The sequence below is a fragment of the Tripterygium wilfordii genome, chromosome 3, assembly GCF_013401445.1.
Source record: "Tripterygium wilfordii isolate XIE 37 chromosome 3, ASM1340144v1, whole genome shotgun sequence".
NCBI classification, from domain to species: Eukaryota; Viridiplantae; Streptophyta; class Magnoliopsida; order Celastrales; family Celastraceae; genus Tripterygium; species Tripterygium wilfordii.
This window is the reverse complement of record NC_052234.1, coordinates 6,953,289-6,978,446: the sequence shown is the minus strand read 5'-3', so window position 1 is coordinate 6,978,446 and position 25,158 is coordinate 6,953,289. Positions and strand designations below refer to the sequence as shown.

Sequence of the window (25,158 nt, the reverse complement as noted above, 5' to 3'; positions counted from 1 at the left end):
CTATGATGTGGTGAGGTGCTGTGAGGTGCGTTTGACGTATCTAAATTACGGTTATATTAGATCATCAATAATATTAATATAAAATCACTTAATGTTTACATTGTACATAAATCTAAAATAAAATAAGAATAATGCTTGAGACCTCCAAAAGACCCCCATTTAATATGGAGTGTTGGATGTGAAGTGGACCCTACATGTGTGTTTTTAATCAATGACTATTTTAATGTCACATAGATTTGGGGGACTTTTGGGGGTGATATTTTGGGAGTCTCTAGCATTGTCCATAAAATAATTAACCTAATTTGATTACGTAGGACAATTCAACATATATTGTAAGCGTTTGAGAATGCTGTAAGGTATGGTGAGGTGCTGTGAGGTAAAAAGTTGTGGTGTTGTAAGGTGCGGTGCACCTGAACAAAGTTGAAACACATTGTCAAACACTATCATAGATGATTTAGTCATGAGTCATGACTAATTCGTCATCTTGGACCCACAACCCCATTGGTCCATCTCAACCCTATGATCATCAAATGACTTGATACACGGCTGCGACTGCATCGAGGGACTTTTAATTCTAGGGATGTACTCTTAAGATAGCTCACGTGCGTGGAATAACACCATCAGCTTCATCATCCTCGATGCACCTTCTTGGGATCCCCTTATCAGATCCCATGTTCCCCATGCATATTCACTTAAGGTGTATTTTAGTTCTGACTCTCTCGTGTTGCCCTAACGTACGCTTGTGGACAATACCGTTGGAGACCTTTCCCATGTAGTGCAGGTGCACATTTCCCAATATCAAAACTGGAGAAAAAGATTTTCACCGGCTATTTGTAATAGTCTTACGCGTGAAACATGGGGCCCGCTTTTCACAAGCGAGATAAAACATGACGCCGTAACTGAGAGACTAGACTCGCTTTAACGGGATAGACCCCCATGATTAACGGCGTTATCATCGCAAAAGTCCGGACCACTTACATATATATGCCCATGAATTACGGATTTAAGGTGCAAAATGTAGATAATTTATTAATTTGTTATATTCACCTTCAAATATTTATCCCAAAAATTTTATGTTCGCTATATGAATTTATGAGAATTTAAACACAAATTCACCATGTATATTTATTTTCTCCATTCATTTCTTCATGTATTATACAGTCACATATTAATTTCATATCATTATTTTGTTACTTCAAGTTATATATTTTTAGGTTTTTCTTGTCACCTCCTACTCTCTTATATACAAATTCTCTCATTCATTCTCATCGCCGCACCACTACATACAATCTTAATTTTCTTGGAAAATATTATGGAGTTGGTAAGTAGAGAATTCGTTATCTTTTTTAAGGTCGTTAAAAAAATCGTCAAAACCGAACCGATTGGTCATTTTTAAAGAAAAATTTACACATTTCTCCACTAAGAATCGAACCAAACCAAATCGAAAAAACCGATAAAAAATTTAAAAAACCAATAAACCGATCTTTTAATTTGTTAAATTTATGCAAAAAAACCAATCGAAACCGATCATTAACACTCCTAATCCTTTTGGTAAATGGAGTGAATATTTGAGTGGCCTGGGTGCACCGTTATGTTACAAGAAAATCTGGCAAGTTAATTATGGTTACGCGGTCATTTTAACATATGTGGTCTCACTACGGTAGACTTGGCAGTCCCGTGTCATTTCCACTAGGCGCCAATTTACATGCGCTGGCCCACACGATGCTCGTTGATAGGAGGAGCCGTGTCTAGTATTCTACCATTAAAAGTCTGGATTATATTTACAGAAATGCCATAGAGACCCGTTAGTTGGGCGAATCTGTAGATTTTATTTGCTGGTGAGGGTATTTCGGGAAGTGATCGTCTTAATAAACCCTTAAGTGGGACGGCGCATCTGGGCGGTTGCCGGACCATGCACAAAGCTGAAGCTGCCACCCAATTATTATACATAAAAATTAAAAATTAAAAAGTAGAACCTCTTTTTGGCCCCCAAAGTCTTCATAATCATTGTTTTAACCTACTCATGTTATGCTTTCCTTCATTGTTACTTTCATTATAATTGAAGTTTTGGCACTTTCTTACGAATTCATAAAAAATTTAATTGACAATTGAATTTGGATATAAAAAATAAAAAAGGCTTGGAGACTTGGGGATGGGATAAAGTGATGAAAGCTATTATTATAGATATAATAATTGCTGTTAGGAAATGTAATCTATACAATTGACTATTATATATCCATAGACAACTTCCTTTTATTTGAGGATGTTTGAATTTTTTTCCATTAGGATCCATAAAATACCTATAACAATTAATAATGATTTAGGGTTTCGGTGTGGTCTAGTAGTAAAAATCTTGTATTCATTCCCCATAAAGTTCAAATTCGGTTAGAGGCATGAGCTCACAAATAAATTTTGTATGTGTTTGTTCTGTCTATCCGATGATTTATCATATGCACACCTAAAAAATAGTGGGTGGATTAATACAAAAATAATGATGTGAATAAAATAAGATGAAGAATAATATTTATGATCAAAATTTTAATGCAGTTAAACTATTGAGGTATCTCACGAGGTAGTAATGTGTTTTTGACTCTATAATTTTCAAGTATTTATATTGACATATATACTTCCTTCAAATAATATAGTAAATGATGACAAGGTGTCAACATGAAAATGGAACTTGAATCTAGAACTGAGAAAATTTCTCTCCAACCAAGTGATTCATTCCTAGGTAGTTTTGCCAGTCCAAAGTGTTAATACAATAAGCTTTAATTTAGTAGCAAAATTTTCCAAATAATTTTGTATGAAAAAAAGATTGATTTTTTTTTTCAAAAATTACTTTTTTAGGTAGTCAATCGATGGAGGGTTATTCTCACAACCAAGAACAATGTCTCAGGGTTCTCATTTTAAAAAAATATAGGGATGTTTTTTATAATCATTATTACGTTACTAGAATTCCATTTATAAATTTTTTTTGCCTAAATAACATATCTACATGGGTTAAAATTAAGAAAATACTATGAAACCTTATTAAAGTCAAAATTAGTGAAAACTTTTATGAATCATCTGTGAAATAATAAATAAAATTTTCCCTCTATCATAAATTTTCAAATCGAGAATTATAAATTTCTCCCATCATTCCACCACTTAACAATCTCCTGCAAATTAAGGAATGTGAAGTTACTCCTCCCTTCTTAATTTTCTCTTCTCATTGGATTTTCTAAAATATCAATCTAAGCATTCAGTTAGGTATGAATTATGCTTTAATGGTTCCTAATTTTTTTTTATTTGCTGGTTTACTTGACCAAAACAAAGAATACGAATAAAACAAATCAAAGAATTTATAATGAACGGTGAATTAAAAGCATAATTAATGTGCGATCACAATGCCTTCAAATCCCAAAACCGAACCGGTCTACAAAAGAACAACACCTCAACATTTCCTTCACGCAACAAGACCGCAAATGACCGCCTTGCCTTTTCTCTCTTCCCTTTAAAGCCTTCGTTGGTTCCTCTGTTTTGGTCTACAGAGAGATACCCACACAGCCACACGCTTCTCTCTCCTTCCTCAACACACTTTCTTCTTCCTTCGTATCTATATATATAGAGTAGAAAAACACACGAAATCGAGACCCCCATAAGAGTTCTAGAGAAGTCAGTATTTAGTATGAAAATGGTGTGCTCTTATTTGGGTGGATTTCTGTTTCTTTGTTCCTTGCTTGTGGCTCTTGCTTCTGGGTCTCATGGAAATTTGCCGATTATTTCATTTGATGAAGGGTACACCCATCTTTTTGGGGACAATAATCTGGTCATCCATAGAGATGGCAAGGCAGTCCATTTGAGTCTTGATGAAAGGACAGGTCTGTCTGTGTTTCCATGGCGTTAATTTTGGGTTTCTTTTTTCTATTATTTTCTGTTCTGTCTTTCCGATATGGGTTTCTTTTCACTTACAGGGTCTGGATTTGTATCTCATGATCTTTACCTTCATGGGTTCTTCAGTGCTAAAATCAAGCTGCCTTCAGATTACACTGCCGGAGTTGTTGTTGCGTTTTATGTGAGTAGTCTGACTAAGAAAATCTCACTATTTTGGTTTAATTTGTCTATAAACCCCAATTTTTCTCTGGATGTTACCACTTTTTTCATTCATTTTGTTTTACGCTTATAAGATTTGTATGTTAGGGATTAGATTTTGGTTTTGATCAATCCGATCGTCTTGTTATTACTGCCAAGTGGATACTGTTGTTCCATCCGTTACTGATAAAACAAACAAAACAGAGACCTTTAAATGGTGATAAAATGTTCTTCTTGGCCACAGATGTCTAACGGTGACATATTTGAGAGGAACCATGATGAGATTGACTTCGAGTTCTTGGGCAACATAAGAGGCAAAGATTGGAGGATACAGACTAATATTTATGGCAACGGAAGCACCAACGTTGGGAGAGAAGAGAGATACAATCTCTGGTTCGACCCTTCTGATGATTTCCACCAGTACAGTATTCTATGGACTGAATCCCAGATTATGTAAGCCACAACAGTACCTTCTTCTCTCCATATCTATATTTATATCTATCTATATATATATATATATATATATATATATATTTGCTATATAAACTGTAATTTAGAGGGTATACTCACAGGTGATGTGATATCGATGGTAAGTATTTACTGTTCGTAGATGCAGGGTTTCTGTACAGTGTACAGAGAGTGGTCTGTCTTTATAAGTTCATGCCCCCTGTTTTGTGATTAGGGGTTTTTCCCTCTTTTGGAATTAACCAAAATTTGTTGGTGTCCATGTTTGGTTACTGAGAAAAGGCAGATAAGACTACGTTTGGTGGCAAAATGTTTTCTTACAGTGAAGAACATGTAAAAGCAATAGCAATAATAATGGCGATGGAGCCTACTCTATATCAAAATATCTGACATTCAGATAAAATCCAATGAACTTAGAGTCTTCTCCACTTAAGTTCAACTTCTCGTGTGTAATGTTCCCTACCTTTTTCTAAGCTACCAGATAGAAGGTACTAATAATGACTTTCTTGTTGTGGTGGTGTGGTCTTTAATCTATAACCTAACTATTTAATTGCAATAAACAATTACTACCGGATACGTGGTGTTTATTGGATTAATATCTATTTATGTGTTGTGATGCGATGCGATGCTGATATGGTGCTGTTTCCATTGTCTGATTCGCAGATTTTATGTGGACAATATTCCCATTAGAGAGTTTAAGAGAAATGCATCCATGGGAGGAGATTTCCCCTCGAAGCCAATGTCTTTGTATGCCACAATATGGGATGGATCTAATTGGGCTACTAATGGAGGTAAATACAGAGTTAATTACAAATATGCTCCGTATGTCACTGAATTCTCCGAGTTTGTGCTACATGGCTGTGCGGTTGATCCTGTTGAACAGTATGCAAAATGTGATAATACTCATGGTTCCCAAGCAATTCCCACTGGTGTCACACCTTCGCAGAGAACTAAAATGGATAGCATTAGGAGGAAGCACATGACCTATTCCTACTGCTATGACCTAACTCGATACAAAGTTCCTCCCATGGAATGTGTGATTAATCCCCAAGAAGCCGAGAGACTCAAAGCCTTCGATCCTGTTACATTTGGAGGAGGCCGACGCCGCCATGGGAAACGACACCACCGAAGCCACTCGAGCAGTGGTCAGACCATTTCGATATAGAGACGGTGAACTATTTATTATGTGATATGGGGGTTACTGTGACATTATGCTCATTCGGGTTTGATGTGGTTGGGGTCAGTTCTTCTTGTGTATAGAGAGGAAGGACAGTGATTTTTATTGAGAGAGGGTGATATAGCTTACAAAATATGATTTATGGTGGTTGGGTATGTGTATAGTTCATGCCTTGTATTTTCCCACTTATGTTTGTCTCTCTGTCTTTACAAATTGAATTTGTACCTTCTTGGATACACCCTCATAATATGTATTGAATAAATTTATTTTGATATATTGAGTTGAGTTCATATGAGTTAGGTATGGGTTTTTGCATTGTTATCTTGTTTTGCATTCATGTGAGCATATGTTTCATTCTTGTCCCAAACAATACCACAACCAGCATGCCCAGAGAGAGTTTTTAAAGTTCAAAATTTGGGTCCTCTTGGTCTGTTTGTCTGTCTTTCTGAATTTTTTAAAGGTCAAAAATGTCAGTCTCAGAGAACATTTTGTCAATGGTTCGTTGGAATCCTAAGTGGGTTAGATGTGACGAGTATGGAAGCAATGGCCTTGCAAAATGGCATTACTTGGGCAGGTTTCTGCTGCTAAATGTTGTGTGATGGTTCAATAAAGTTGTGTGAAATGTCAAGTTCCAATTTGTACAGCAGGAGCTCTAAAGATAAAAGCAAAGTATCAAAGAATTGTTTAGGCTAATCCAGGACTTAGTAGTGTTTAATGTTAACATCACACTTACGCATCACTATTAGCTCTTTGTAACTTTAGGATTGGCTCCTGATCTATGCATTATTATTTCTTCTTCTTTTTTTTTTTGTTTATGGACTCTGAATGATTTGTATATAAAGCATTATTAACATCACACTCAGAGGCAGAGCTGTCTTCACATGGAGATCCAAGGTTCATCACTTTAAGAATAAGGTCAATAAGCATAAACAAAAACAATAAGTTGCCTCAATAATTTGAATGGAAAAAAGAATAATTAGTCAAAGAATACGAGCAACCACAATGGTGATTTTTTTTGTCCAGGCATGGATAATGTATGGGGTTTGTGTTTTGTTGATGTAGCTGTAATGGGAATGTGTTTTACTGATGTGGCTAGGTTAACAAAATGTATTGGTACAATAGTGTAAATTCGTTGGCTTACTTTTGGTATAATAGAGGTGGAGTCCAATATTGATTTTTGGTATAATTGTAAATGTGATATAAGTGGGTCCATGTGTTGGAACTAACGTGCAGGCATCTCATATATCCTTCCTTCATGTTGTTCCCAACAAATTTAAGACAACAAATTACCATCATTGGAGACATTTTATTCCCATACTTCATCAAAAGACTCAACAAAATGCATCCATACCTCATTAAAATGGAGCCATTGTGGTTGCTCTAACAAAAAAAAACACATTCAGGACCTTCCTTCATATGTTAGCTAAACTTGGGGTATGTTATTGCTTACAGCAATGCTAGGGATCCTAGTGATAACCATCTCAAAAACATCCGAAGCAGTGTGTGACATTCAGGACCTTCCTTCATATGTTAGCTAAATGTATATTTTTAATTTATGGGTTGTCTAAGAAGGCTTTTATTAGTTTTTTAGCTGTATATATATTTCATATGAGTTTTCCAGATAATTTTTTATGTTGTTTTTTCTTTAATATAAAGAGCGTGTAAGATTTTGCCCAACTAAAAATCTAAAATCTCTTGATCAAATGCTTTTTCCTTGTCCCACATACACAAACCGTATGATTACCGGACCTCTCCTGATCGCTCCTGTGAGTGGCCCCAAGAAGATTTTACAGGACAGCAGGGTGCTTATTAATGCCCTGATTTGCGACAAGAGCCGACCCTCTATTGTTTTTCTCAAAATTTTTATTTTATGGTAGATTAGAAAAGCTGTGCCTTGGATTGTAGGTAACCAATCTTGTGGAGTTGCTTGCACTGCAAATCTCCTAACTGGCGGCCACTTGAATGTTACAACCATCAGTCAAAAAGATTTGGTATAATTAAACCTAAGCAGTAAAAGAGCAAGACAAAGGTTTGCGTTGGCCAACTTTATTAGTCCCCAATCGAAAGAGATAAGGCAGGTAGGCAAGGCAAGCTGTTTGTCTGGTGTGGTATTAAAAGTCAACTTTCAACAGCTATTAATAATCTTTATCTTTGCAAAGCTCAATCGCCAACCATATCTTGCAATCAACGATTCATAACATGGTTTTCAGGAAATTTTAATTGTTGCCTCCATCCAATAACATTTCTGTGGAAAAAATGATGAACAATCAAAAAGTAGACCCCCCCCCCCCCCCCCTCCACCAATACGTTGCTCACTAAAGTGGTTAAGAAACTAAAAAAAATTGAATCCATGTTTGTGTAATTAGGGAGTATCACATTGCTTGGTTATATAGAGTATCCTCTTCTTTACTATTACATCCTTTAAGTGAGAGTGAGATCTATGTACTCTTAATATGATATCAGAGCGAGTTCTTTTGTCGGATCTTTAATGTAGGGTACCTATTGATATAAGTAGAAAATTATTTGTCGGGCTTAATTTTGGATAGTCCGACCCACAAGTGAGGTGGACTATAAGAAATTTCATTTTATTTGATTATGGATATATCTTGTTTTTATATGGATTACTCTCTCCCTCGCCACTAGTTCTTTTAATTTAGAGAGGTGTATGAGCTAACAGCTGAAATTCAACAACGCAAATCCAAGCCTGATTTTTTTTTGCCACTACCAATTTCTTGAGTAAAAATATTGGAGATAATCATTTGTGGATGCAAATTGCTTATCATATTCACAAGCCAGCTAATATCCAATTGGGTATGTAACAAATTCAAATCCCAATAACGGCATGTTCATCTCCTTGAGACCTCATGATTCATTTCATGGTCATTCACAAGCAATTTGCCTTTCATTATAGTAGAAATAGTGTGTGTGGTGCCCATGGATTGACCCTTTTTATTATATATATATATATATATATATATATATATACAGTTATTTGTGGGCTTGGATCTTTGGGTGTCCATCCGTTCATATGATTTCAGTGAAGAATATTAAAGGGTATAAAGTTTGTCACGATTTCTAACCACCGAATCCTCATAATAGGACTCGGAATTATTTGTGTTTGTTACAAACCACAATTTCTTCTCTTTTTTTTTTTTTTTACTTTTCTCCCGCGTTGAGATATTTATTTGGCTACAAACTGCACTTTGATTATTATTTGGACAGGCCTATTAATATAATAGGATAGGGGGTGTAAATAGATGACCGACACCGAATAGTGTTTGTGTACTTATCCCAAGTATAGTGTATTGACAAGTAATAAATCGGTGAGTTTTGTATCTATCCACGAGGAAGAAATGCAAATTTGAAGTAAATGATATGCAAATAACAAACTACTACTAATAAACGCAATGAATATCAAAATTAAGACAAGTATTAAAGATGGCCGAATGAATCGGTAGCATGAGCGATTTTTGTAATCAAAGCAAGTGAGAATTGGATTTAAAACAATTAATTAAAAACATCTAGTCTCTAATCCTTCCCGGTAGCTACTCGGTTATCATACTCAAGGTATCATTGTAAACACATACAACCATACACAATGCATTGTGTGATACTATCAATCATGTATATGCAAAGAGAATTGGGATATAAGACTTCAATTCATACATGTAAGTCACCAGGTCTCTTAATCTACGATGAACGCAAATGGATAAACACCTAATATTATGAATTAATGTTCCCCTTTGGGGTTCGGCTTGGCTAACACCCTAGTTTCACACTCAAAGATCAATTAACCATAACTCTCCCATGCATATTCCTAAATTAACCCAAAACCCCATCATCAATACATATAATTAATAGTTATGCAATGGAAACTCAATTAATTAAGGAAATCATACAATGGGTTTAACAATTCTCATTCGAACACATTAGATGCAATCCCTAGACTAGACAATCCAAGAATACAATCAAATATGTCATTCTCATATATCCAATCATACAACTATCACGAAATTAAAAGAGAGAAAACGAAGTTACGATTCTTTGAGCATACCTTGAGTAATCGAAACCTTACACCCACCATTCGGGACTAGAAACTAGAAAGGGAACTTAGCCACTCATTATAATGAGAATAAACATCATTTTATAGAGGAAAACCAATGTTTACAATCAAGATCACAAGAACTAAGCAAAATCCTAGAGAGAGAAAGAGAGAGAAAACTATGGTGGCTAGATGTTCAAGAGTGAGTGAATGAGAAAGAAAACCCAAATCTTAGGATAAAGAAAACCCAAATCTTAGGGTTTTCTCTTCTTTTTACAAGTACAATTACCTATTTACCCTTACAAGCTTTCTCCTATTGGTTACATTTGAGAAATACCCAAGAACCCAGCTCAATTAACTATTCTTGGAGTGCAAAAATCGGGTAACTGCCCGGACAGTTTAGAAATATGTGTGGACAATTTACTCCTCTGGTTCCAACTGTCTAGACAGATTATAAGGTGTTTGGACAGTTTGTGCATATTTCCATTTTTGGCTGTAGCTTCACGATTCTTTGACCTTTTTGCCCTTGGATTCAACTATCCGAACATTCAATGAAGATGTCCGGACAATTCTTTATCTCTATGCACTTTTCCTTAGTCCTGAAAGTTTCGAACTTTGCCGATTTAGTCATATTTTCAGCAAAACCAATGAGAGGCAACCATAAGAGTAAAACTAACTTATTTAAACACAAATACATTACTTTAGATACTAGAACCCCCTAATTAGATGGTATTAGGACCTCAAAATAGAGGTCTGGTCACACCCCCCAACTTAAGTGTTGCTAGTTCCTAGCAATGTAAATACTACCTAAAAATAAAAACCTAACTCACTGAAGTAGGAATCATAGTTGCATTTAGCATATGCAACAACCCTTTAAACCCCTAGGTCACCCTAGTGGACGAGTTGTAGTCTCGTGAGGGCTTATCAGAGCGATACCCACAAACACTTGCGAAGGGATCCACCGTTACTTTGAAAGCACCATAAATTCTTAAGTTCTCATATGCAAGAAATAGAGCTAATCTCTCAATTCCCCCGCTTAGTCAAAAACATGCAAAATCTTTAGAAAATCGATCTCAATCCCCTTAACAATGACCAAGAACATTTTATACTATGAAAAATATATGTGCAATCAAGCAAGGCAACTCAATACATTCACACAAGTAAAACCTTGTTATGGACCCTTTTGGTGTTCATAAATCCCCAATCCCAAATGTACACAAAAACATGAAAGCATTGTGCTAAGTAAATGACTTACACAATTGGATTAAATGTATGTGTTTATGGAAGATAATTTTGATGGGCATAGCTTTGAGAAAGAAATCACCTACAAGAGCAATTAATGCATTCACCAACTCACTTGCTTACCTTGGATCAAATTCATCAAAAGGTTAAATGTTGTAATGTGGCCATGGGACAAGGTAGGAAGAATTTGGATCTAGGTAACAAGTTGCAAGGTTAAGTTCAACATGTGAGCTAAGTTCTCATTCTTATCACCCCTTCCATTGTACCACAAATTCAAACACTTCTCCTCCTTTACACATAAAAGATTGACTTTATTACATACATCTCTTTTTGATGTTTTTTTTTCTTCTCTTTTCTATGCATTTTTTGAGAATATAAACATCATTTATACAACAACCCTCAAATTTTTTTTCAGAATAAGGAGGGGTAATATCACTACCGACTTATTTTTCAAGCTCCTACTCAACCTTGCAACCAAAGGTGGAAAGTATTTGGGAAAGTGGTTCACACAAGGCTTGCAAGTGAAATAAAAAGGCTTAAAGAAATTTAGGGCTTATAATCACTCATAAATGAATAGGCTAGGCTCAAATCTCTCAACCTAATGAATCAATCAATCCTAAGTTCACAAGCAAGTGGCAAATAAAAAAATCACACTTCTCAGTAATTAAATGCAATGTTTGCAAAGCTATTGAAAAATACGCTCATAGGATGTCAAATGAATAACAATGAATGGAATCCCCAAAACCCAATGTATATCAATAAAGAATGGCTCAAATGAATGAAAATGGTCAAAAGGTAATTTTCAGACAAAAAGATCCAAAAACGCAGTCATACAAATGCTTCAATGCCAAGATGCCTTCTCAACCACACAATTTTATATCAAAATAAGTCTCAATCATCCCAAGAGAAATTGATCATAATCATCCCACTCAATTTCACGCATCGGTTTCACAAAAGGAATTAAGGAACCTACCCTACACTTGCATATTTGAACAAGAATAAGAAATTAACGTTCAAATTGGTAGTGAATCCCAAAAGCGTCTACCCTTCCCTTCCTAAGGTCCATCTAGCATGTATGAACAACAAAGCACAATACAATAGGATAGAGGGTAGGAAGTCATATCATACTCTTAAAAAGTGGTCGGAATCATGAGAAATAAAATATATCCTGAAAAAGTTAATACCAACTACACAATCCAAGCATGACACAACAATTTTTTTCTTTTTTTCAAAATTTTGATATTCACAAAAACACACTAGGTTCACAATGAATTCACAATTTCCTCATCTCCCAACTTAAATGAGACATTGTCCCCAATGTCAAGAATGGAAAACAAGGCAAGAACAAATTGTGAGAGGCATTGTGAACATACAAAAACACACCAAAATTAAGGGTAAGAAAATCACAACATAACACACAACCATTTCACAATTCTCACCCCCCAACTTGAATAAGTGCATAAGGAGAGAAAAAAATTGAGAAATGGATTGTGAGCATACAATACATAGACAAAAATTGAAATCAAACCAAAACTAATCACAACCATACTATGGTACAAGGGTGGAATCTCCCACAAACTAAGTGGGAGTGGGATCCTTTAGATCCCGGGGAATAACCAAAGCATCAAAGTTCTCCATGAATGGTATCAAATATTGGTCATTCACCTTAAACACTTTCCCTCCATTAGTGTCCTCAAAATCACTACTTCTATGTTGAGGGACATGACGAACATCTAAAGGTCCATTCTCCTTGGTCCGTAAATCTTCGGGGAAGAATTGTACTCAAGATTTGGGCTGCCACACTTTCCTAACTTTTTCAATAACTTTTTCAATAACTTTTTCAACAAAGTGACGTTTAGGAGACTTTTTCACTCCACCTACTAAAGGTTTTCTTTCCGGTCTTGGTGGATGCAATTGGGATGATTCAACTCTAAGTGTAGGAGGCTCTAATTCCTCAATGTCATCTTTCACACACAAAGGTTGACTAACTTTTGCAAGGGTTAACTCCAAATTATCCTCAACATAGGCATGGAGAAAATCTACATCCCTTATATCCTCACACTCACCCACAACCTTAGTCACACTAAAGATATTCATCTCCATTGTCATATTCCCAAAAGAAAGTTGTAGCACCCAACTTCTACAATTGATTAAGGATTGGAAGTTGCTAGGAATGGGCGACCTAAAATGACCGGAATGGAAGTGCTAAAGCTAGTGGGGGGTTGAGTACCTAACACAATGAAATCCATGGAATAGTAAAAATTGTCCACTTGTACTAACACATCTGCAACAATACCCCTAGGAACTCTCACGAATCGATCGGCTAATTGCAAGGTGATCTAGTAGGTTTCAATTCACCTAACCCCAATTTTTGATAGATTGTGTACGGAAGGAGATTCACACTTGCTCCCAAGTCTAACAATGCTTGCTCTACCCTATGGTTCCCTATGACACAAGAGATAGTAGGGCAACCGGGGTCTTTGTACTTAGAAAGATTGTTTTTTGAATAATGGAGCTTGCTTGCTCCGCGGGGAAAGTTTTCTCCTTAACATTTAATTTCCTCTTCACTATACATAAATCCTTAAGAAACTTGGCATAAGAGGGTATTTTCTTAATGGCATCTAGGAGAGGGATATTGATCTTAGCTTGTCTAAATAGCTCAAACATCTCCTTATGCAATGCCTCATTAGTGCTCTTTCTTAGCCTTTGGGGAAAGGGTAGCTTGGGGATGTACTCACTCTCCTTGCTAGGCTCTGCCTTATCCTCTCTTGGTTGTCTCTCATTTTCTTCTACTTGTGCTCTTTGCTTCTTAACTCTCTTTTCATCAAGTAAAATTTTCTCATTTTCACTTTTCTCTTATTCTCTCTCTTTCACACCATCATCAAAGTCTTGCACCACATCATTTTCATCACTATTCTCAAAGGGTATAGGTCTATTCATAAATTTTCCATTTCTTAAAGTAAGGATCGTTTGCACTTGCTCATGTCCACTAACCTCCCCACTCCTACTAGATGAATTTATCAAATTGGTTTGTTTTGAAAGATTAGGGTAAGGTTGAGCCGAAAATTTCCCCTTTTCATAGATGGTGAGAGCTTGTGTGACCTTGGTCATTATATTCCTTAAATCCTAATGACCCTATTGCTTTGTTCTTGAAATTTGGTGCCCTTTTGATTCTACCCTATTTAAGCTTGCATGAAAATGTTAAGAGTGTCCTCAGGGGACCTCTTAGGGGGTGGAATATATGGTTGTTGGGTTGGTTGTGTAACACTTGGAGGAGGTAGTTGTTGTTGTGGTGGATTGGGGAGTGATTGGGATTGAACATTCTCATCATTCCTCCATCCATAGTTTGGGCGATTCCTCCAAGGGTAATTCTCATTGTAAGAATTGTTGCCTTGGTTGGTAGAAGGGTAGGGCTTCCTAAAGTTTTAGGAATTGTTCCCACTATAACCTTGCCCAAATAGGGCTTCCTTACAAGCCAGTAAAGCATTACACTCATCCGTCCTATGATCCCTACTTTCACACAAAGTTCAAGCAACATGTTCATCAACACCAACCATATTTATAGGGGCTTTTTGTGACTCTAGGGACTCCAATTTCTTGGACAACGAAGCAAGTTTAGCATGCACATCATCATTTTCATTCAACACAAACTTGCCACTTTGACACAACATCATGTCGGGTTAGTGGAGAAGCTTCCCAAGATCGGGATTCCTCCGCCAACCCATCAAAGAAAGTAAAAGCTTCATTGGCATCCCTATTCAAAAAATCACCCTAGGTCATAGTTGAAACCAATTTCTTCAAAGATAGAGTCAAAGATTTATGAAAGAAATTCACAATTTGGAATTTTTGAAATCCATGGTAAGGGCACATAAACAACAAATCTTTAAACCGCTCCCAATCTTGGAAGAAGGTTTCATATTCTTTGCAATGAAAATTCATGATTTGTGTTTGATAAGAAATAGTACTGTGAGAAGGAAAATATTTGTTGAGAAATTCTTCTTGCATTGTCGCCCAAGTCGCAATGGATTGGGGGCGCAAGTTCTCAAACCATTATTTTGCATGATTCTTCAAAGAGAACGGAAAAAGTTTGAGTCTCAAAATTTCTTGTGTGCATGTGACATCACCAAAAGTAGTACACACTGATTCAAAATCACGCACTTGTGAATATGGTCGTTCCAATTCCATTCCATGGAATTTGGGAATCATTTGGAACATGGACGGTTTAAGGCTCACATTTTGTTGGTTCGGTGGTATGATGATGCAAGAAGGTTGAGTTTGCCTTGCAGGATGCGTAAGCTCCCTCAAAGTGCGATGCTCTTGGGCTTGGACATGAATGTACTCCATAGGAAGAGGTGCATGAATGTTTTGCCCAAGGTGAGCATATTGTGGCACTTGTGGCATTTGAGGCATATTGTAATATATGGGATGCACATAATTGTATGGGGAGGCATATGATACGTGGGAGGCATATTAAGAGGTTGATAGACATTTTGCGGGGCAAATTGCGCCGCATTGTCTTGTTGAAGTGGTTGAGGTGCATTTTGCAAAGCATGCTCAACTTGAACATTTGGCAAATTTTGGACATTTGGTGCATTTTGGGCATTGTCAACTTGGGCATCTTGCCCTTGCACCGGATTCATTAATTCATCAATGTTCACATGTTGCAAAAGACGACGCAATGCATCAAGATTCATATCACCCCCATGTACACTTCCCGCATCACTCGTATTTATATCACCACCTCTCCCATCTCTACTAGACCCACGCCCACTAACATTATCTCTAGCTTGAGACATGATGGCAAGCAAATATAGCAAGTAGCACAAAAGATGGCAACCAACCAAGTCAAGTAACACAAGATTTTCAATCAACTAATCACCAATGGCAAAATCAAGCAAGAACAAAAGCAGAGATAGGAATAGAGCAATAATCAATCTTAGGAACAATAACACACCAAGATGTAGCAAGTAGTGATAGAAAGAAAAATGTGCAAAGTTCTCTCAAACAATGTATCACTTCCAAGTAGTAAACACGGTGGCATCCATCGCCCATAGGAATCTAAGTTAGCCCCATCCGCCAAGTTCTCCTCACAAATTTTTTTTTCTCTTTTCAGCAACTACACTAACTTAACTACACTAGAAAGCAAGTAAAAGGGAGGAACGAAGTTACCCTCGAAGCGTGACCGCGCTCCTTCCTTATTTGATGACGTTTAATAGCATAAAACTAGCATCTACAAGTCACCCAACTCCATCTTTGACACTCGCTTCCTTGGCAACAACGTCGAAAACTTGACCGACACCAAATAGTGTGTGTGTGTACTTACCCCAAGTGTAGGGTATCGACAAGTAATAAACCGATGAGTCCAGTATCGATCCACGAGGAAGCAATGCAAATTTGAAGTGAATGATATGCAAATAACTAACTACTACTAATAAACGCAATAAATATCAAAATTAAGACAAGTATTAAAGATGGCCGAATGACTTGGTAGCATAAGCGATTTTTTTAACCAAAGCAAGTGAGAATTGGATTTAAAATAATTAATTAAAAACATCTAGTCTCTAATCCTTCCTGGTGGCTACTCGGTTCTCACACTCAATGTATCATTGCAAACACACACAACCATATGCAAAGAGAATTGAGATATAAGATTTCAATTCATACATGTAGGCTATCGGGTCTCCTAATCTATGATGAACGCAAATGGATAAACACCTAATATTATGAATTAATGTTCCCCCTTGGGGGTCGGCTTGGCTAACACCCTAGTTTCACACTCAAAGATCAATTAACCATAACTCTCCCATGCACATTCCTAAATTAACCCAAAACCCCATCATCAATACATATAATTAATAGTTATGCAATGGAAAACTCGATTAATTAAGGAAATCATGCAATGGGTTTAACAATTCTCAATTGAACACATTAGATGCAATCCCTAGACTAGACAATCCAAGAATACAATCAAATATGTCATTCTCATATATCCAATCGCACAACTATCACGAAATTAAAAGAGAGAAATTGAAGCTACGATTCTTTGAGCATACCTTGAGTAATCGAAACCTTGCACCCACCGTTGGGGATTAGAAACTAGAAAGGGAACTTGGCCACTCATTATAATGAGAATAAACATCAATTTTATAGAAGAAAACCAATGTTTACAATCAAGATCATAAAAACTAAGCAAAACCCTAGAGAGAGAAAGAGAGAGAAAACTATGGTGGCTAGATGTTCAAGAGTGAATGAATGAGAAAGAAAACCCAAATCTTAGGATTTTCCCCTCTTTTTACAAGTACAATTACCTATTTACCCTTATAGAGCTTTCTCCCATTGGTTACATTTGAGAAATACCCAAAAACCTAACTCAATTAACTATTCTCGGAATGCAAAAATCGGGCAACTGTCCGAACAGTTTAGAAATCTGTGTGGACAATTAACTCCTTTGGTTCCAACTGTCTAGACAGATTAAAAAATGTTTGGACAGTTTGTGCAGATTTCCATTTTTGGCTGTAGCTTCACGATTCTTGGACCTTTTTGCCCTTGGATTCAATTATCCAAACATCCAATGAAGGTGTCCGGACAATTCTTTATCTCTATGCGCTTTTCCTCAGTCCCGAAAGTTTTCAACTTTGCCGGTTTAGTCATATTTTCTGCAAAACCAATGAAAGAAAACTATAAGAGTAAAACTAACTTATTTAAACACAAATACATTACTTTAGATACTAGAACCCCCTAATTAGATGGTATTAGGACCTCAAAATAGAGGTCCGGTCGATAGGCCTATATGTTCATGAGCCGTTCGTGTTAAGACATAAAATGATCAACATCGCCTAAAGGGTACCAAGTTAGGGTCATTTTAACCGTGTAGACCTTGTGACCAAAGTCGACAATACGTCTAGTGGATTCGATTGAGCCAAACATCTGTCACACTATAACAGTTTGTAGACATTTTATTGGCTTGAGTTCCGCTCAAATTGAGCTTCAACTTTTTTGACACTTGTTTATTAAATGTGTCCAAGGAAACTTGACATGTAGATGTGATTGATGGTATACTTATCGGTAGCACTTATTATACATAAACAAACAACCATAAGTATCAATAATACACATTGCATACCACATGAGCACTAGTGACATGGCAAATTCAAAAGAAACTAATATTTGATGATAGAATTGACGGGCCTTTTTGGAACAAAAACCAAGATAAAAAAAAATCCTAAAGCCCCAAATCAACAGAGAAGCTCTCAAACATATCTCCACTGAGTTGTATCCAGAGAATCTCTACAACCGTAGATGGTGAGACACCTCCCTTTGTTCACGACAGATGTCGATGTATCTACTACATGCCGACGGTGGACAACATACTCCAAGCCTCGTAAGTTTCTATTCTGACCCATTTATAACACCTTTTGTTTCTGATTCACCTTTAGAGAATCATTCAACAAGAAATATTACATTTGTGCATGTGTCAATTGCTTTCTTGAGAAGTGATTTTTTCTTGAACCTATTTCGTTTCTATGAGATGGAATCCATCAATCTCTGCTTTTGTAACGATTTTGTCGTTTCTAGCCTTGTGTTATCTAAGGAAATGTTGACGACATTGTACCCAATTATATGTGCATAAATGTTCTTCGATCTTTGCTTTTATTGCTTGATATTGATGATTTTTGTGCTGATAGTGTATGCTACTACAACGCTCTCGATTACACTGTTATCAAATGTAATTACAACGTCGTTATGTGATTTATGTCGTTAATTTTAATTACATTATTCACCTCTTTAATTACATTTTTCATATTCCTAATTGCGTTGTTGCTTTCTATATAAAAGGCTCGACTGATTCATCAATTCTTGAATGACGATGATTACTCATGGAATGTGAATCTTTATCACAATGTCAAGATGATTAACAAGTAGTAGATTTGTTGAATTTTGCTTAGTATTAATGTATTAGAATCATTTTTTTCAGAACAACAATATGCTTAGCAGTGGATTTTGCTTGGTATTGATGGGTTTTGTGTTGATTGTGTATGATACTACAATAACATTGTAGAAGTTTCCAATTACACTGCTATAAGGTGAAATTACAATGTCATTAGTGTTAATTACATTGTTCACATCTGTAATTCTATTTATAATTACGCTTGACCAATGTACAATTACATATGATTTAGCCTTGCATATTATATACCATATACAATCTAGAAACTACAGGGCAACAGTGCATAATTACATTGTTAAAATAAGTAATTACACATTAAATATTTTTATTACACTTCTAATAATTTAGATCATATGGTTGAGGTAGTTAATAAACAAATGAGAAATTTTATTTACACCACATAAAGTATTAAGTTTACATCATTTTTTTACCTTATAAGTTTACATCCATATTTGATAAGTTTACACCAAATATTTAATGGATATCCTAAACTACCCTTAATTTATAAAATTATGATTAACAAAGTGTTACGTTTACACACCTCATCAATTGAACTAAAATTATATTCTATATTTCAGTCAAGTATTGACCATAGATGTCACAATATTGACCAGCAGCTAGCGTTCAACAGGCGCTCGACAGCTGCTCGACAGAATAAAATCCGAGAAACAAGGAAATTACAACATAGACAGAGTTCTAGACGAACAAAAAACCACAATAACCCAAACTCAAACCCAACTCAAAACCTTTTTTCTCAAATATATCGGTACCTTGTATCGATTTAGATTCATAAAATTGGATTAGACAAATAATTAGAGGGTATTTGTTGATCGTTTCGTATATTGAGACAAATAATCAAAGGGTATTTGTTGATCGTTTCGTATTTGTTGATAGTCATTCGTATAATCCTTCTGTGAATTGTTTTCTTCCATCTTCAACACTTCTTCAATAAATCTTACGTTGAAAAGTTTTTGGCCTATAGAATTATATCTCTTTTTTGAGAGAATTTGTGTGTAAACTTATAAGTTTCTAGTATAATATGTAAATACATATTTAATATTTATTTTTAATAAGGGGTATACTTATAATTTCAAATAAGGATATATATGTAAATAAAAAAAATCAAAAAGTTGTGTAAACTTAGTAGTTTATATGGTGTAAATAAAATTTCCCTAAACAAATATATTTTATTACTCATCTAATAATGTATATTACACTATATGTAGTCCTAATTATACTATTTATTATAATAATTACACTATCTATAAACAATGTAATAAACACCTGTCATATTACATTGTTTGAGTTACGGCAAAAGAGATGGAAAGCCATGGCTACCGAAGAAGCACAAGAATTGTTTTAAGTGAAATGGGAAGGGGATGTGAAAGTTGCCACATTTTTCATCGCACATACTTGGAATCTCTTGAAGAGAATAAGAGATGGGTGTTTGGTAAAGAAGTGGGAGAAAAGAAAGGAAGTCAACATGATAATTTGATTATGTGAAAAGTATTTTGGAGAAGAAGGGAGTATCAGCAAGTGTAGGAAGAACTGATTCATGGATCATGGCCTTTTTTCAATCTACCTAGAATGATTTATTAGGGAGACCTGGTTTGACAGATAATAAGAAGATCTTTCTTCAATCTTTTGTGATGACTTCCCTCATGTTCTCCATTTCCCTTGCATGTCATCATCTTCTTTATCTACTACGATTGCGGTCAAGGTCCATGGCTTGCTCGTCCTCTACATCCTCGAGAAACAATAAGAGATCTCTATCACCCAAAGAAGTCCGGGATCTCAGTCATCAGAATAAGTTCAAGATCTCTGTCACGAAATTGCAAATGGGTAGGGGATGTGAAACCCTAAATCGCGAGATTGTACATGGCTATGCTGCAGAAATGATGTTGGAGAGAGAAAATAAGAAAAAGATAAGATGAAGAAATCAAGAGAGAGAAGTGGGAGATGAAAGAGTATATCTAGGTGGATATCTTACCTGGCTTGATACCTGAATTATGGATACTTATGGGACAAATATTTTAAGCACGTTTAGCATTTTCCTCTACCTATCTACCATAACTGGGCTCGACCCATTTACATACCTAGGGCGTGCAATCAAGTTTGTATCCAACAGGCTCAATGAGCCTGCCTGCCCCAAATGGTCCATAGTCCGATAGTATAGGTCTGGCTCAGTCGGTCCCAAAGAGCAATGGGCCTAAGGCCAATGGTTTGAGCTGATCACTTGATCAGACTGAGCAAAAACTGACGCCGCCAGTCAAATAGAACTTTTTCAAGTATGCAGAGGTGGTCACCCCATTACCTGGGGTGGTGCATACACCATACATACACTATGCGAAGCTCTGTAAAATTTGGTTGCAATGACATTCAAGACATATATAAGATTACTTTCTTCACTTGAGCAACCAAAAAACAAAATAAATGTCCAAACTTTCATTCCCAAACTTATTACACAACATATCTCTATGACAGGGATTCTCATTGCAAAGGACAGCCAACCCTCTAGTTTTGTGATTCAGCCTCCTCCTTTTTCTCAATCAGCTTGAGAAAGTTCCGGACAATGGTCCTGCCTTCGCTGGTGATTATGCTTTCAGGATGAAATTGAACGCCCTGCAAAAAATTTAAACTATTTAGCTATGACAGTTCTCACAGGTTGAGCCTAATAGCTTTTGCAATTGAAAGAAAGAAAAAAAAAATTTCCTGCGAAGAGATCAAATATCAAAAAGCACATATTCAAACTGAAAAGACGATATCTTTTACCTGCACATGCTTATATTTTCTATGACGTGCGGCCATTATCAGCCCATCCGCTGTCATTGCAGTAATTTCCAGCTCTTCACTTGGGAAACTGTCCTTGTCAATCACTAGGCTATGATATCTCCCCACAGTAAAGGGACTGCAAAAGGTATAAAATAGCAACAAATTGATTTATCATATAGGATATATAGGATTAGTTCTCTGTGATAAATCAGTGGCTGCTGCAATTTGTATTATTCTTAGTATCAAATTCGCTGAGATTTATCAAGCATGCAATGCCTAGAAATACATTTGATAAGGTGATGGTGGTTTAGGAAAGGCTAGTAGGATGGCAATTAATATTTTGAAAATGCAGTCAATGTATTCTGCACAAAATAATTATTGAAACATTGTTTAAGATAACTAAATCTGTGTGGGAAAACAATGCAGCATGCAGCCTTCTACATTGAAAAGTACGCATAAAACTTTACACTTAAAGAGTTAAGAGCAAGAGGTCCCTCAAAAACTAAACCAAAAAAAGTCACTCAAAAACTGCCAGGGAGCAATAAACTCAAGCATTCATGAAATGATCGCACAGAGAACTCAATACCAATGACTTGCAACTTGCAAACAGACAATTTCATTGGCTATGATCACATTTTCTTTAAAGTAATTGGACATGTTTTTCTAGAAAGCGATGGAAATCTAAGTTGAGAATAGTACATACTTTGGCAATCCAGCTAGCAATCCATCTTCTCCCTTCTCATCATAATGCACCTCAGAACTTTTACCGTGCATGACACCAAATGGCGAACGCACAATTTTTCCTAAAACAAATATAAAACAATAAGGTAAGTAGGGATCACAGTCAGAGCATAATCCATAACTCATTTGCGATTCTAATAAAGACAAAACAAACAAAGAAACTCTATGAAAGTGGAATGTTATTGAAAGGCCCACCTCCAAAAGCCTCCCCAATGCATTGCAGACCCATACATACACCAAACAAAGGAACAATAGGTCCCACCTCCAAAACTGTTTGCAACGAGATCCCAGAATCTCGGGGAGTACCTATATGGCAAATATGAGATACTAAACTTGAATATACATTTAGATTAAATTTTCTGGATGAAAATTTCTATAATTGTCCATTAGAATTAGCTCATCAACAAGATTTCATTACCTGGCCCTGGGGATATTAGCACTCCTCGCGGATTTTTCCTATAAAGGACGGAAAAATAGTTCATTGTCCACATAAGTAGCTCATTGTATACAACACAAAAATGAGAAATACAATTGTAATTAAATCCTTCTACGCAGCTCCCAACACCATAAAATGCATGCACGATTAAAAAAAAAAGACTTAACACATCCAAATAAAAATTCTTACCGCTTTAGCTCATCCACTGATAATTCATCATTACGATAAACTTCAAAGTACATCCCAAGCTCTCCCATATACTTCAGAAGCAAAGTTAAGGTATTAGGAATATAGTTCGACTAGTACATATATAGTGAATAACTGAATACAAACAAGTGCAGAGACAAAACGGTCTCAGCTAGCAACGGCTCTCTCTTTTCAAAGCAGAATAATGGATCACATACCACTCCTACTTGATTTGCCATTAGGGTACTTTCCATTACAAGTCAAATTAGACACTTCCCTAGAATGACACATACATATTGCAGTATCTAGAATCTCAGGACGCAAAATGGAACACATATCTGAACAGCAGAGCTAGCTCACAATGACATCTCTATCGTAATTATTGATTTTTTATGTTTTCATGGTGACTTAGTAAATAATGAAATTATGATCCTATATATAAATGAATGGCGGAAATGAAAATATGTAGTGGACTCCCGTTGATTTTCTAACAAAATCATGTAGTTTACTCCAAACTTTTAGCATAAAGGCTCGGATGATGGATATTCCATTTGAAATTTAAATAGGACAAAGAAACCCGACCGCTCTTGTCCAAACTCACAGACAGACATATTTATAAGCCATAACCGCTCAGAAACATTCCCTGTACCCAAGCTCTTTTCCATTATTCCATTATGATTAGTTGTTATAACTTTATTACTTATAGGGACAAAATTAAACAAAAAATAATAATTACAGGTAATTACAGAGCTATAGAAGTACTATGATTCTGTATATTGACAAGGAGATAAATCAGAAATAAAAAAAAAAAAAATGTTACTTTGCATTCTAGAATACAAAAACATAGACAGCTTGTCATGTTTCAAGGCTAAAATGATCTTTTTAAAGCTAAGAACGTAGACACCAAACACAAACTCAAATAAATAAGATACCATACATCATAAGTACTTGAATGGAACATAATGCTAAATTTTTCTTTGGAATCTGCAGTATGTGGAACATGTGATACACGGATTTTCAAAAGGGAACAAGAAACATATAAAAAAACAACACGGAACTTTATTACAATATCTTCACTTTCCCCGATTTCCACGGAACCAAACAGCTATAGATATCCAGCATTTTAACTAAACAAACCAGATATAAAATGGGAAAAAACCAGATATAAGATTGAAAAAAAGGGGAAAAACGCAGAGAAAACAAAGAACAAAAAATCCACAAACAAATAAACTCACCTGGCAGAGATTGTATGTAAAAGAATCATAATTATCAATAACAATGATTGGGTTGTCAGTTTTCTTGATCTCAACCAGAGAGCTCAAAGACGATTCGGAAACCGCCCTTGAGACCAACCGAGTTTCCTTCTTGGCTCCAAAATGCGATTCTGAAAACAAAACGAAAGAATTAAAAGGGAAAAAGAAAAACCCAGAACGAAAAAAGAAAGCCAGCGAAAAAATTCAAAGTAAAGGCGCTCACTTGACATTGAACTGCGCATAGAGAGTTGAATTGGACGAGGATTCAAGAGGCTTTTGGAAGAAAGCAAGGCTTTTGGTTGAACAATCGCAGGAGTGAGGATCATTGAAGCCATTGTTGCTGTGAGACGGAGTAAGAAAGAGCCTGCTTTGGTATTTTTTTCCCCTCTTCTTGGGTATTTGAAGGAAGAGGGAGGAGGCAGCAGTTACATAGAGAGAGATACAAACATAATTACGGGAAATTGGAAACCCAAAAATTGACAAGAAAGAGACTGAAGTCGCAAAAGAAACGGATATGTTCGGTTGGGGTTGTTGGTTTCTTCACTGAGTTTGCAGCAGGAAACGACAATTAAGGAAAAAAAATCAGAATTAGGGTAGTTGGATTGTACGTATTTGGCTTAGTATTGGGTTTGGTGGGTATTTTTCATATTGGGGAAATACTAATTACTCGTTGGACTATAGTTTATAGGATATGAAAGTCAAATGGAAATTGCACACCTTTTTCATATTCGGAATACTAATTACTTGGACTTTAATGTTTATAGGACATGAAATTCAAATGAAAATTGCATACCTTTTTTACTCACATTTTTTAATGTCTAATTT

General features: G+C 35.9%; 2 protein-coding genes and 1 pseudogene across 2 annotated transcripts; 2 read left to right on the top strand and 1 right to left on the bottom strand.

The window, feature by feature from the left end:
- The first annotated feature begins 3,460 nt into the window (after positions 1–3,460).
- Positions 3,461–6,012, top strand: LOC119986928 (probable xyloglucan endotransglucosylase/hydrolase protein 28). Its single transcript, XM_038831619.1, has 4 exons — positions 3,461–3,860; positions 3,954–4,054; positions 4,316–4,524; positions 5,200–6,012. The coding sequence occupies exons 1-4, from the start codon at positions 3,668–3,670 to the stop codon at positions 5,699–5,701; spliced, it is 1,005 nt and encodes a 334-aa protein (XP_038687547.1). The 5' UTR covers positions 3,461–3,667; the 3' UTR covers positions 5,702–6,012.
- An 8,835-nt stretch (positions 6,013–14,847) lies between these two features.
- Positions 14,848–14,947, top strand: LOC119995741 (annotated as a pseudogene).
- A 6,351-nt stretch (positions 14,948–21,298) lies between these two features.
- Positions 21,299–24,922, bottom strand: LOC119986943 (anthranilate synthase beta subunit 1, chloroplastic-like). Its single transcript, XM_038831635.1, has 8 exons — positions 24,557–24,922; positions 24,316–24,464; positions 23,084–23,154; positions 22,877–22,914; positions 22,654–22,764; positions 22,421–22,520; positions 21,718–21,853; positions 21,299–21,567 (listed from the first exon to the last, which is right to left on the bottom strand). The coding sequence occupies exons 1-8, from the start codon at positions 24,666–24,668 to the stop codon at positions 21,460–21,462; spliced, it is 825 nt and encodes a 274-aa protein (XP_038687563.1). The 5' UTR covers positions 24,669–24,922; the 3' UTR covers positions 21,299–21,459.
- Positions 24,923–25,158: the final 236 nt, after the last annotated feature.

What these genes read in the sequence shown, in the direction of transcription:
- LOC119986943 (XM_038831635.1), bottom strand. Translation starts at nt 24,668, where the DNA reads ATGGCTTCAATGATCCTCACTCCTGCGATTGTTCAACCAAAAGCCTTG. An exon ending in TTACATACAATCTCTGCCAG is followed by an intron (nt 23,155 to 24,315) that starts GTGAGTTTATTT and finishes TTGCTTCTGAAG; the next exon opens with TATATGGGAGAGCTTGGGAT. An exon ending in GCTAATATCCCCAGGGCCAG is followed by an intron (nt 22,765 to 22,876) that starts GTAATGAAATCT and finishes TTTGCCATATAG; the next exon opens with GTACTCCCCGAGATTCTGGG.
- LOC119986928 (XM_038831619.1), top strand. Translation starts at nt 3,668, where the DNA reads ATGAAAATGGTGTGCTCTTATTTGGGTGGATTTCTGTTTCTTTGTTCC. An exon ending in GAGTCTTGATGAAAGGACAG is followed by an intron (nt 3,861 to 3,953) that starts GTCTGTCTGTGT and finishes TTTCACTTACAG; the next exon opens with GGTCTGGATTTGTATCTCAT. An exon ending in GAGTTGTTGTTGCGTTTTAT is followed by an intron (nt 4,055 to 4,315) that starts GTGAGTAGTCTG and finishes TCTTGGCCACAG; the next exon opens with ATGTCTAACGGTGACATATT.